This window comes from Pezoporus wallicus, unplaced genomic scaffold (genome assembly GCF_028554395.1).
Source record: "Pezoporus wallicus isolate ANWC-B61680 ecotype Strahan unplaced genomic scaffold, APGP_CSIRO_Pwel_v1 contig_6382, whole genome shotgun sequence".
Classification (NCBI taxonomy): domain Eukaryota; kingdom Metazoa; phylum Chordata; class Aves; order Psittaciformes; family Psittacidae; genus Pezoporus; species Pezoporus wallicus.
This window is the reverse complement of record NW_026638015.1, coordinates 2,538,793-2,551,014: the sequence shown is the minus strand read 5'-3', so window position 1 is coordinate 2,551,014 and position 12,222 is coordinate 2,538,793. Positions and strand designations below refer to the sequence as shown.

The 12,222-nt window shown below is 43.6% G+C and overlaps 1 protein-coding gene across 1 annotated transcript in view; it reads left to right on the top strand.

Annotated features, from left to right (window-relative positions):
* The window catches only part of HSD17B12 (hydroxysteroid 17-beta dehydrogenase 12), a 93,159-nt gene that overhangs the window by 26,355 nt on the left and 54,582 nt on the right, over window positions 1-12,222 (top strand). The window contains exon 3 of the mRNA XM_057408780.1: window positions 8,776-8,822. Within this exon, the coding sequence (XP_057264763.1) occupies window positions 8,776-8,822 (47 nt within the window). The remainder of the gene's footprint in view (window positions 1-8,775; window positions 8,823-12,222) is intronic.

Here is a 12,222-nt window from a genome sequence, read left to right as displayed (position 1 = left end):
ATTGTAGACATCCCCCCAGGTAGCCCCTGATGATGTTCTAACATTCTTATGTTTGGTCCCAGTCACCTTCATAGCCGTAGTTTCTCACGGCCATCATATCAAATCATTTTCTTTTGCCTCGTGAGTCTGGTGTGTTATTCTTATCTAAAGTGATCACACTTGCTGCAACTTTGGCACAGTTGCCTTTTGATTAAAAATGGGTCTAGTCCTGTATTTATCCCAGTCTCCACTCTTTGCTTGTGATTATTCTAACACCCTGTATAGATTTGACTTGAAGTGAGTATGTCCATGGCTTACCAAGATCACTTGTTACCTTCTTCTATTTGCAGGTGTTGGTTTTTTGTTGCCGTGTCACTGACTTGAGTTTATTTTTCTTCCTGTTACAAATGTACAGTGAAAGAGGAGAAAAAAAATCTCTGATTTCTTCTGGTGACATTTTATGCAGAGCCTTCTTCCAGCTTTGTAGGCTCCAAACCCAGAGACCCTTCTACTTGCTGCTTGTGTCTCAAGAGCACAACTTAACTCTTCATGTTTTATGGCAAAACACACCGAAAGCCTTCAGATGGTGCCAGTCCTGAGCTCTCTGATCCTCCAAATATTGGAACAACTTCCTTGCTGTTCCAGAAACTTAAGTTCAGGGCACTCTTGGCTTCACCTGATGTTTTCTGGATCAAAGCCTTGAATGCACGGAACAGGCCAAAAAAGCTCCTCTCTCCTCCCATATCCATACCACAATAGCCCTCTAACTGGAGAAAAAGACCTCATGGCAAAGACTTGAGTGTGAGTGCATATAAGGCCACCCTGGAACTTGGAGAACTCACAGGGAGCTCGTGGAAGTGATGTTGCTGTGATTTTCATGAGCTCTTCGGTATGGTTTTATTGTTGGGATTTCTGGATTGCTTCTAGCTCTCGAGCCTAAAGAAATCTTGGGAGCGCACTGCCCAAACCCCTTCCCTGCTGTAGTTCTGGATGAAATGGGAACTTGTCAGTACTGTGATATTTATAGCCTATTTTTTCTACCCACAATCCTAGCTCCTAGACACAAGCTGTTACCAAGCGAGTGTTTGGTTCTTGGGAATTGAACCTTTTTCTGTAGCCTGTCTTTTCAAACCCTGACCATTAGGAATTAGCTCCTTTGTGCATGGAAAAAAACCCTTCATACCAAAAAAAAAACCCCCAACCCTTAAATACAGCATTTCTAGGCTTTCAGCTCTGCTTTGGATAACGTTTCTGATGAAGCTCCCAGTTAAACTGCGACAAGAAGTGAAGTTTGTCTTCTTTTTGCAACGAGTTTTCTGTTTCTGTTTCATAAAGATGCAGGAAATTACTGCTGTCTTATTAACTTGCAGCCAGCATGCTTATCTCCTTTGTTCTTTGTTAAATATGAGCTGGCATGTGTTAGACTGCGTTAGCATTCACTCTTTGGGACTTCAGTGGTTTCTAAATTTGGCAGTGCTAAGCCGGTGCCCTGTTTGCTTGAATCAATTGGGGCTGCTATTTTTAGCAACAAAAGGGAATTGAAATAGCAATTTTCTTTCCATGTAATAGATCCCCAAGAGGAATACTGATGCAAGCTCTCTGTCATCCCATATTCTTCCCCCCCCTTTCCCCAAAAGCACTCAGACGAAAGGCATCTGTCATGGTTTGCGGCTGTATTAATCTTTAATCAATCGAGTGTTTTCTGCATTCAGGTGTATAGGGGAGAGGAGAGAAAAGGGTCACGACTAGGATCTGCCTAGAATAACCAAGCACTCATGCATGGTCTGTACAGTCAGATTCTGTGGGCAACGGCAGGGATAGACGGAGCAGCTAAAAATAGCCTTTGCTTCCAGTGTTTCTCCAAGTCTATTTTTGATGCTCGATTTTGATAAGGTTGATTGGGCTTTTACTAAAAATAGCTGCTCCTAGCAAGCTGAGGACAAAAAGTGGAATATTTTTAATCAGCCACAGACTCAAGTATTTTTGTTGGCTGGAGATAATCTAGAAGCTTGGTATTGGTCAAATGCCAGTGATTTATATAAACCTGTAATAAATGAAGCGCTGCTTGATGCCAAGCAGGGATAGTCTTTTCTCCCCTTGCCAGCTTTTGTTTTCCCCAGGAGCTGTCATATTCTTAATATAGCCTCCGTGTTTTGTAGCAGAAGGATCTCGAGTCTTCAGTTATTTATGTGTTGTACTTTAAACCTATGCTAAGGTTAGCTGCGCTGTGAAGTTTTTCTCAACTCTATTTCTTTAATAAGACACACTGGGCTCCTAGTTTTATTCTTTATGTTGATGTCTGCTATAGCTGGGTACCCATATATATATATATATATATATATATATATATATATATATATATGTATAGCTGTGCCCATCACAGACCCTCACTCCTATCTGGATTCAGTCTTGCAGGACAGGGATGGCTCTTCTGTGTGAATGAAGGATGTAGATGAGAGACTAGCTCTGCAGTGGCCATTTTAACATCAGATCTGAATACCTCTCAGGGGATCAGCAGTGTGGCTCACCTGCCCTCGTCGTGTTTGTTAGCTTGGTTTTTTGGCAGGAGAATAGCCATTCCCAAATTGCTGGACCCACATCTTTCTAGGGGGAGTAACATTGTTAGTAGCTTGGTTCTCCTCCCTAGGTAATAACGTGCGTGAGTGCATCTGCAGTACTGTGAAAGATTGCCTAAAAACTCAGGCTTTTCTTAATGGCAACAGGGAAATGGCTGCACTGAAATGAATTTGTAGCTCGAAGAGGCTAGCAGAGAACATGCATAACAGTTGTTAGCTTCATTGTGTAGGTAGTCCAAGCAGTGCAAGGAGTCCGCCTGGTGCTGTTTGCTAGCAGCAACATGGGTGAAAGTATTCCATGCTTTATCTCCATTAGGCATCTCAACAGCTTTTTGCCATGGAAAACGTGCTTGTATCTGAAGGCAGGCTTGATCTCTTTAAGCTTTTCCTTCCCTGTAGTCTAACCTTGAATTGGGGAGTCACGAATCTATAATCTTGTTTCATTGTGATTGCTCTGCAGATCTGCAGGAGAATTTTCTATGCTTGCTGTTGCTTCCTTTCCCTGTGTCAACACTGGTCCTTGCTCCCATCGTGAGACGAGAGGATTTCTACACGCCTGGCTCATGCTTTACTGCACCATTCTTTGCTTTTTGTTTTAAGGTCTCCTGGGTGCATCAGAGGCAGATAAAAATGTTCTTTATGGGCCTTGAATATTCACTTCACTTGCAAAACTGTGGTCTGCTGGGTGCTGCTATTGCCTGGCTGTGGAATCGTAGGATAGTTTGGGTTGGAAGGGACCTTCAAAGGTCATGGAATCCAACCCACCTGCAATGAGCACAGGCATCTTTAACCATGTCAGCCTGGGCTTGAATGTCTCCACGAATGGTAGTCCCCTTTTTAACATCAGGAATGCTTATCCAGTGTACCTCTTAGGAGGTGGTGGGTGTTCTCTAGGCGACAACTTACTTAGGAAGGCAGTGGCTGTTAGTTCTTGGTACCTTATCCTGTGTGTGTTAGCCATGGGCTATGGGATTTCTGAAGGATGCATGTGCTATTGGAAGCATTTGTGTATTCACCCCTTTGTTTTATGGAGAAGAGTTGACATTTTTAGCCCCTGAAGTCATGTACTACTGGGCATGTTAATCTTCTTGACTCAAGTCTCTATCTGGTTGTACAGTGTGTTCCATAGGCTTGGTCTGTGCTTTTTTCAATAACAAGAAATCTGTTGCAAGACCATGGATCTCATTAAACAGATCTCATTGAATCTGTATAACTTTGCCCTGTGTTTGTGAAGGGTTGCCTCGAGTTTGGCACTGGACACGAGATGATGCTGATGCATTTAGGGAATTAGTGAGTTGTGTCTATCAATAGCTAGTCCAGTAGTAGAGGCTATGGTGGATTCTGTAGGTGGATTCTATCCAGAGGAGGGACACAAAGATGCTCCGAGGGTGAGAGAGTTGGGCTTGTTCAGCCTGGAGAAGAATAGGCTGAGGGAAGGCCTTAGAGCAGCTCCCAGTGCCTAGAGGGGCCAGAAGAAAATCTATACTGACCTAAGATGGAGATTTGGGTGACTTACGGAAAGGATTGCATGATGTGGTGAGGATGATACTGTAATTAAAACCTTAACTGCTGATCTGAGTTCCTGTGCAGATGACATGTGTATGTGTACAACAGCAGTTGAAAGATCTACAGCCTGTGTATGGCATAACCTCCACCAGAGGTGTGAGCAGATGATGCTCCATTCTGCTTTCTTTGTTCAGACCCATTGGAAGTTTCTCTTTGCACACTTATGCTTTAGTAAGGCTATATCCAAAGCATTGGTGGGTTCAAAGTCACTTACGTGATGTACTCTAGTGTCTAGCATGAATGGTGATTTTAAGTGTTTTATCATCTTTCCCACTTCTTCTACCCACTTCCCACTGTCTTCTATTCTGAACAGTACAGGGTCAGTTGGAATGCAAGACTGTTATGCACAACTGAAATGAAAGCTGGGACCAGAGGATTAAAAACCCATGTATACATCTATAACCCATTATAATAATGACTACGCCAGTCTTACCCAGTCAGATGTCACGACATAGAAGAGCAAGACATGCTCCTTTCAGTGTGGGGCACTCACCAGGGCTGGGTTGTGTGGACTCTGTGACTCAGAACTGGAGTCTTTGGGCAGGTTTTTCAGAGCTGAGAGAAGCTGCTGTAGTCTTGCATGTGTCAGCTCCTATATATATATACACATATATATATATACACACACTTATACATATGCTAGTTCCAAAAAAGCATGTCTTGAAATGGGAATCTATTCCAGATTCAGTCTCATTATTTGTTGAAATACCTTGTGTCCAGAGCTGCTGAACTCTGGCTAGTGATGACCTCCTGGGGCAGAACATCTCCAGCCCAATGCAAGTGCATGTATTGATGTTTTTAGAAGTGAGCTGTCATGTTACCCAGTACCTTTCTTTATCTTTCTTCCCCTTTTCGTCTACCCCCCCCCCCCCCCCCCCCCCCAAGTCAGGGGAAGATGGACGTTGACTTCTTTGCCTAAAATCAGCCAGGGCTTCCATACAAGCTTCCATTCAGGCAAACTTTGATTTGGTGGCTTCACACGTGAACTGCCTGGGCCTTCTTCTCACTCCTCTTCTGGAGACGGCAGATGGCTGAAGTGGGAAGCTACTACAGTTAGTCTGACTACTGAGTAAATGTGTACAATCACACTTGCGAGCTGGTGCAGCTTTCTTGTACAGACAATAACTTATTCCTGCCCTGCTTGCTTTGCATTCTTCCAGCTCTGCCAACTGCAGGCAGTTTGTAACTACAGTCAGAAGGCAGTCTGTGTAAGAAACAATTTACAAGCTTAATCCACACTTGGAGTTAAACTGGCTCTGTCACATCAGCAGTAGGAATTCACTTTGTGGAGTGGTTAAAAGTGCGACGCTCGGCTCCAGAGTAGAGACTAGAGATGAGCATAATCAATATGAAAATCAGGTACTTTGAACCAAAGCCTATTATTCTTCTATCACTTTCCCCTTACCCATAGCACATCCACTTTAGGTAATCCAAAATGTGGAGGAAGATAAGGTGACTGGATCTTGACTTGCGTGATGTTGGTCCAATCGGTTCCCTTTATCCCACCTCTTTTCCTTGCTTTTACAAGGTACGGTGTAAGTATTGCTTCCTGCTCTTGTGGATATCTGTCTGGGCAGCCTTTCTGACCCACCAAACTGCTCACCAGCATCCCTTAATAGACGGTAACTGCAGCTCCCTGGCTGAACTGGGTGCTGCTGGTCAGTATTAGTGCATGTTCCCCGTCACAGTCCTCTAGTGCAGACCTCGACAGCCTCTTCACCAATATAGTTGGTTTGGGAAATCCATTTGCTTACAATGGGTGAGAGCTGAGGCAGGAAACTTCTCTTGAAGGACCTTAGCCAGACAAAGGTGTTTCTTAGGGTATGTGTTGGAAACCAGTCCTTGTACTGTGTGTATTCAGGATGGTGTGGGAGCATGAAGCAGGAGACAAAGTTGTCCTCAAAGTGGAGCCACTAATAAAATGATGGTATTAGTGTCTTCTTGTGAGAAGAGTATTTCCCTTATTGCTAAGAAAAGCTACCTGTGTGCTTTATTCTGATCCCTATGCCTTTACCTGCAGCAGAAGCAAAACAATAACTAGGTGCCCATTTATGTAGGTGATGGCTCAAGCACTTCTTCTTTTCTGGGTGAGATTTTTGTCATGTTTTTCATCATTTATCTGTATTGTATTTGTTTAAATTTCTCAAGTTCTATTCAGGAGGGTACTTTAACCTCTGGACAACAGTTATTTTCATTTGAAGTAGGGGCTAAAAAGAGAGGATCCGTGCTGTTCCTGGTACTTCAGATAGAAATCCCTGATCTTCACCTTCAGTCTTGTGCTGATTTCCATTACAATTTACCGAAGCAATGGATTCAATAAATGAGGAAAACATCGTTGACTAAAAGTAGTTGTGCTTTACCAAGCCTTTAAAGTGCTATAGATGCTTTTTTGGAGTCCCTGCCTTACAGAGCAGACACACTCAACAGTGGTTGTTAGAAGCTGAACAACTGGTGTTGTCAGGAAACAGTGTTTTAAAATGCTGAGCTTGTTATCTGGGAATAAAGCCATTAAGTCCATGAATTTTTAGTTGGAAGGGGGAGAAGCGATCTACAAGCGTTATAGGGAATCGTTGCTCTTCAGGTACCTCAGTACCTGCGATGAAGGAAACAACCCCTTTAACCAGGTCGCTGAAGTTGAATGCTTTCCAGATTGGGTCAGCTTAGAATTTACCCAACTGTTGGTGTCCTGGCCATCACTGATGATCAGTTGATGATCCTGGCCATCACCACTATGATCAGTTTTTACCTCCTGGACACCCCTGGGACTGCATTCTTGATTTCTTCCTCAGGGCCTCCTTTTTTTGTCATTTGGACCCATGCTTGACCTTTCTATATGTGGATTTGTTTCTATAACAGAACTGTTACTCACACTTTCCTAATCGTGGCTGGATAGGAAGTGGCAAAAAGATGTGACACATCTTGGTTTTCACAATGAAAGTCACTGGGGCTGACAGTGCAGCAGCTAGAACTTCATTTACTAGCCAGAGCATCCTGTGTGTGCAGCATGTGTATCCTACCTCACCGGAGCTATGGCATCTTGCAGATGAACTTTGAATCCAGGGAAGGGATAAATGTGCCTGTACCTTCATCTGTGGTCATCTGTAAATCCAGCTTGAGTCAGGGGCGTGACTGGGTGTTCATTCTTAGCCTGTTATTGCACTGTTGGCCATTCAGGCTCAAATAGGACCTTCACTGCTGGCTTCATCAGTTGTCATTACGTCCATTTATTCATAGCTAGCAGGCACAGAAACTAAAATGGTTACAGCATTTCCTCGCTGTTATTACTCAAACCAGAAATATTCTGGCTGCTGTTTGCATGCCAACTGTTATGGGTGATCTGCAAGCAGTGACTAATCGAATCATCTGCAAATGCGTCTCCTTCTGCTGCCCTGAGGGGAAGTTATTGCTGAATCTCAGTGCTGGACAACACCTCTCTCTGCTGCTCTGAGTTCTGCCCAGGTAGAGGCTGATCTGAGAGTTGAACCAACACTCAAGTGGTAAATGCTCCATCCCTGGCAGTGTTCAAAGCCAGCTTGGATGGAGTCTTTGATGACATGGTTTAATGGGAGGTGTCCCTGCCCATGGCAGGGGGTTGGAACTGGATGATCTTAAGGTCCTTTCCAACCCAAACCATTCTGTGATTCTTCAGTTTCCTGAAACATTAACCAAGCCTGATTATTTGGGCATCCCAGTGTTCAGGGATAAGCAATGGAAGCATAAACCAAGCTGAGGACAAAGAGAAAAATCCAGGATGTTCTGTAGCCCCTTAGAGTGACAGCAGAGACAGATGAATGAGGGAAGAGCTAAATGAGCTGAGGATGTTGAGGTGCAGGCATGGGGTTTGAGAAATAAGAGCTGAGACTAAAAGAAAGTGGTTCTGAATGTGCTTGCTTAGAAAGTAGTTGGAAAAGCAGATTCTGAATGGAGGAATTGCTGTTTAGTGAGCAAACTGAGATGATCAGCTTTGGTGTGGCGAGAGCCCTGGAATAATCTGTCAAACTAATGACATGTTGAGTCACTCGGAGCTTCTCAGCATGTGGAAAAGAATCCTAGAAAGATTTGAGGCTTGACACAGATCCCAGTCACCCATGGGTGAAAGACTTTAACCTGGAGAAGCCCAGCTTGGAATTGATGCCTGCATCGGTCACTCATACTTGCTGCTCCTAAGCACAGTGGTCACAGGAATCTACTGGACAGTCACTAACAGAGACCTGTTGGCTGTGTCCCAGAGTGCTTGTTTTATTGTATAATTACAGGCTTTAAGCTACTTTTTGTTGTACTACTTAAAACTAAGATGAAAGCTGGTTTCATAGCCGTAGCTGAGCTTGTTTTAGCTGAATGACTTGGAAACCTCTCCTAGTCCTCAAAGGTTCTGAAGAAATGTAGTGGACCAGAGGACTGGCATGTGAAGGGGTGCTGAACCTGATTCTTGAAACAGTCGTTAGGCTCCTAACTCCATCTCTTTGTCTCCTTTCTTACATATGGAAAGGTTTTAGTGTGAGTTCTCCAAGAGATTTAATAGAAGTTGTACACCTATTCCAGAGACTTTGATGTGTCTCTTGGCTGGAATGAGTAACTTAACAGCCTACTAATGGACACCCGTTGTAAGGATTTCTGTGAAGCAACTAATGTATATCTGTTTGTTTGTTTTCAGTGGTCACAGGAGCTACTGATGGAATTGGAAAAGCCTATGCGGAAGAGGTAAGAATTCTTATCACTTGGAAGTGTATCTTGGTCCTTGGTGAGATGTCATGCTGTCTCAACTCAGTCGAACAGCAGGTTGAATGGCCCAACCCTATCTTAACATAGGTAGAATCACAGAATAGTTAGGGTTGGAAAGGACCTTAAGAACATCAAGTTCCAACCCCCCTGCTATGGGCAGGGGCACCGCACACTAGATAGCTGTAGGGAAAGAGGTCTCCTGCCTTGCCTCCCTCTGGTGACCATCCAAAAGTCGAATCCCTTTTTTGTTTCCTTCCTTTTTTGTAAACTCTTATTTTCAGCCCTTTTCCTTCAGTTTTTATTTTAGACTTTTTTTTTTTTTTTAGTTGTTAAAATTATTTTCACTTTCTCAACCCTTGGTATTTCTTTTTGGTATTTCCAGGCACTGACTAAATGGCATTTCCAGCTGCCTGCAGTATGTTCCAATTATTCTCTATAGTTCATGAAGTCTCTGAAGCTGGGTTTTACCTCTGTCTCTTTTACTGTACTTTTGCTCTTGATGGATATGTGGGCTTCAGATACGGTACCGGAATGTATTGCTTAAGACAGAAAGTGCCTGTTAGTATGGGGCAATTTAGCCTATAAGCCCAGAGAACATCATGACAAATAGTGCTGACTACAACAACTTATAGCAAAAATAACTTTCACCTCCAGCATCAGTATCAGAGTGAGCCTGTCTGTACTCATTTCTGTGTTCTCTGAAACACCAGCATGACTTTGTGAGCAGATCAGCTGTGAGAGATTCCCTTTCTCTTCAGTTTTCCATTCTGCCGAGCCCACAGGGAAAGAACTATTCATCTTCATGGGTAGCCCTTGGCCTTCAGGTTTTCCTTCATACATGTGTGCCCTGCCATCTGCATCCCTGGCCCCCAAAGTTCCTTTCTGCTTTGCAGCAAGTAGCATCTTGTCCTACTGGGTCAAGAAAGGGATGCTTGCTGCTAAAGGAATGAAGCCTGGTGCCGACAGCACCTGATCCTGGTGTAAACCTGACAGCTCCTGTGGGCCCAATATCCAGTTACGTGGCACTGAAGCAAATGATGCAGTACTTAAATTTCATAGAGCAAATGGAAGGAGATCACTGTGCCCAGGGCATAGCCCTGTCAGGAGGAAGTCCTCTGGTGTGGGACTTCTGAACATCATAGGAAATCAGATTCAGCATCGATGTGTTAGGTTATGGGATGAATGAAGCCACAAGTTGCTTTATGTTCTACAGGATGCTTCTGGGAAGCAATGGCTGTTTCAGCTTCTTTGCTATAGTTGCTGTAGGCACAGAGCACCCCAAAGGGTACAAATGTTTATTCTTGTGCTATAGAATGAACCATGTTTTTCATGGATTAGATTTATTATTGCCACTTTATTTAGGATAAAACACAAATCACCCTTACAGTTCAGGTGGATGCAGTCAATTTGGTTATATGGTGGAACGTGGAATACCTAAAAAGACCTCTCAATCTTTCCGTTAACTCTAGAGATGTCTTCATAAGGCTGCCAACAAAGGCTTGACTTGCTCCTAGAAATTCCCTTCAGGTCACTATAAGTGCCACTGACATACAACTGCTTGGGTTATAATCATGTAGATAAATTCCTTCTCCTTGGAAGAGTTTGTGCGAAGCGTAATGGTGTGTTGAGAATCACCTCTTTGAAAGTCTGATATGGCCACCAGTGATCGATGGGGTGATGTTGCAAGTATGTGGATTCTCTGGTTGTACTTTGCTCTGTTGGCTACTTTCCTTCTTTTCCAAGCAAAGGGCTACTCTTGCACTGTTAAGATCTTTACTCTTTGCTCAGTTAAGAATAGCTCGTCACTAGACTACTTCTTCATGAGAGGAGTGCTATGGTAAATGCAAGTTTTCTTCTCTGTCTGTGTGATCATAGAGTCAACTAGGTTGGAAAAGGACTTTAAGGTCATCAAGTCCAACCATAACATGGTGATGCTCACCCAGTCTTTGATTCCAAAGCAGTGTGCATCTCCCCTCCCTTTATTTTTTTGAAGGCTATGGTCAGGAGTTGCTATTTGTTGTCCTGCTGTTGCTGTTTGCTTTTGCCAGTCACGAGTTAAAATGTAATCCTAGATGTATTTGTATGGTAGTGATAGTCTACAGGTTGTGATCCCATTGCGTGCTCTGCAGTACTCTGCTATGCACATCTGCTCAGTGTTGGCTTTTATAGATCCTCTTTTTATACCTGCTCTAAGAAGAGCTTTAACTCTGCTTTGGTGGTTGTTAATGGCATTCCATCCTGGAGAGGAAGGGCTTTAATGGCAGCTGTGTGTTGCTACCAAAGTGGAAAATGTGGTAGTTACTAACGCGGCATTTAAGGGAATCAGACAACATCCACCAGCACCATTAGAATGGTGACTCTCACTTGCATCAATTACTAGTCTGTAAGAGCATCTTCTCAATGTCTGCTACTCTGGGTGAGTGTTTGTGATTAGTTTTAAGGTCTTCTCGTTCAGCCTTTTCATGACCCAATGGATGCTGGCCATAGATCCCAGTACAGTGACAGGTTATCTGCAGAGCAAGTCGTGTCTTCCTTTTGTCTTATATAAAAGTGTAAGTAGTTATTGGGATTTCAGAGGATTGTTATTGCTCTTCGGACTATTGTGGTCCCTTTCAACCCACTAAGCCTCTATAGTGAAGTCAGAGCACTCAGCAGGAACTGGTTTGCTTACATTCAAACTGAACTGGCTGTTGAGCACTGTATCATTTCCAGGTTTTATTACTTGTTTTAGTGGTACCTGTTGCTAGTTCCTGGCTCTTTCCTTGGCCGTTCTGTGTGCTCTGTACTCAGGTATGGGTTTCCATTTCCAGATGTGCTTCTCAGAGTGTGTCCCTTTAGTGTGAATATAGCTGCAGTTTGTCAAGCTTGTTCTCGTGGTAGAAGCTTTCTAAACGTGCTGAAGTTCCACTATCTGGGTGCCTTGGCGTGGCTTTACATCCTTGGCATTTGAGCTAAGTACAGACAGGTACTTTTCCATAAATCTCAGGTACCCACTTAAGCAGTGTGAGAGCCTGGAGGTCATGACTGCTGGAAGCAAGCAAACTGCATGTCAGCACTCTGCAGCTTGTACCCGTGAGGAACATCTCCGAGGCTTTTGTGCCCTTTGGGACCACAGCTATTTCAGACTGAGTTAGATGACGGTCAGAGTGTCCTCAGTGTCACAGGCTGAACTAGTTTGAAGTAAAGAATTTGCCTTCACTGCCTTTATCCTGTGCAATGAGAATTGCTGTGTTACTCCCTTCTCCCTGCCTTGCTTTCCAGGCCTACTGTTGGCTTTATGAAAAGTGTATTCCAGTGACTCAGGTGCTTATCTGGGGGTGGATGTGTTCATCTCTTTTAGATAATTGTCCCCATAATACCAGATCATTTCCTCGAGTGG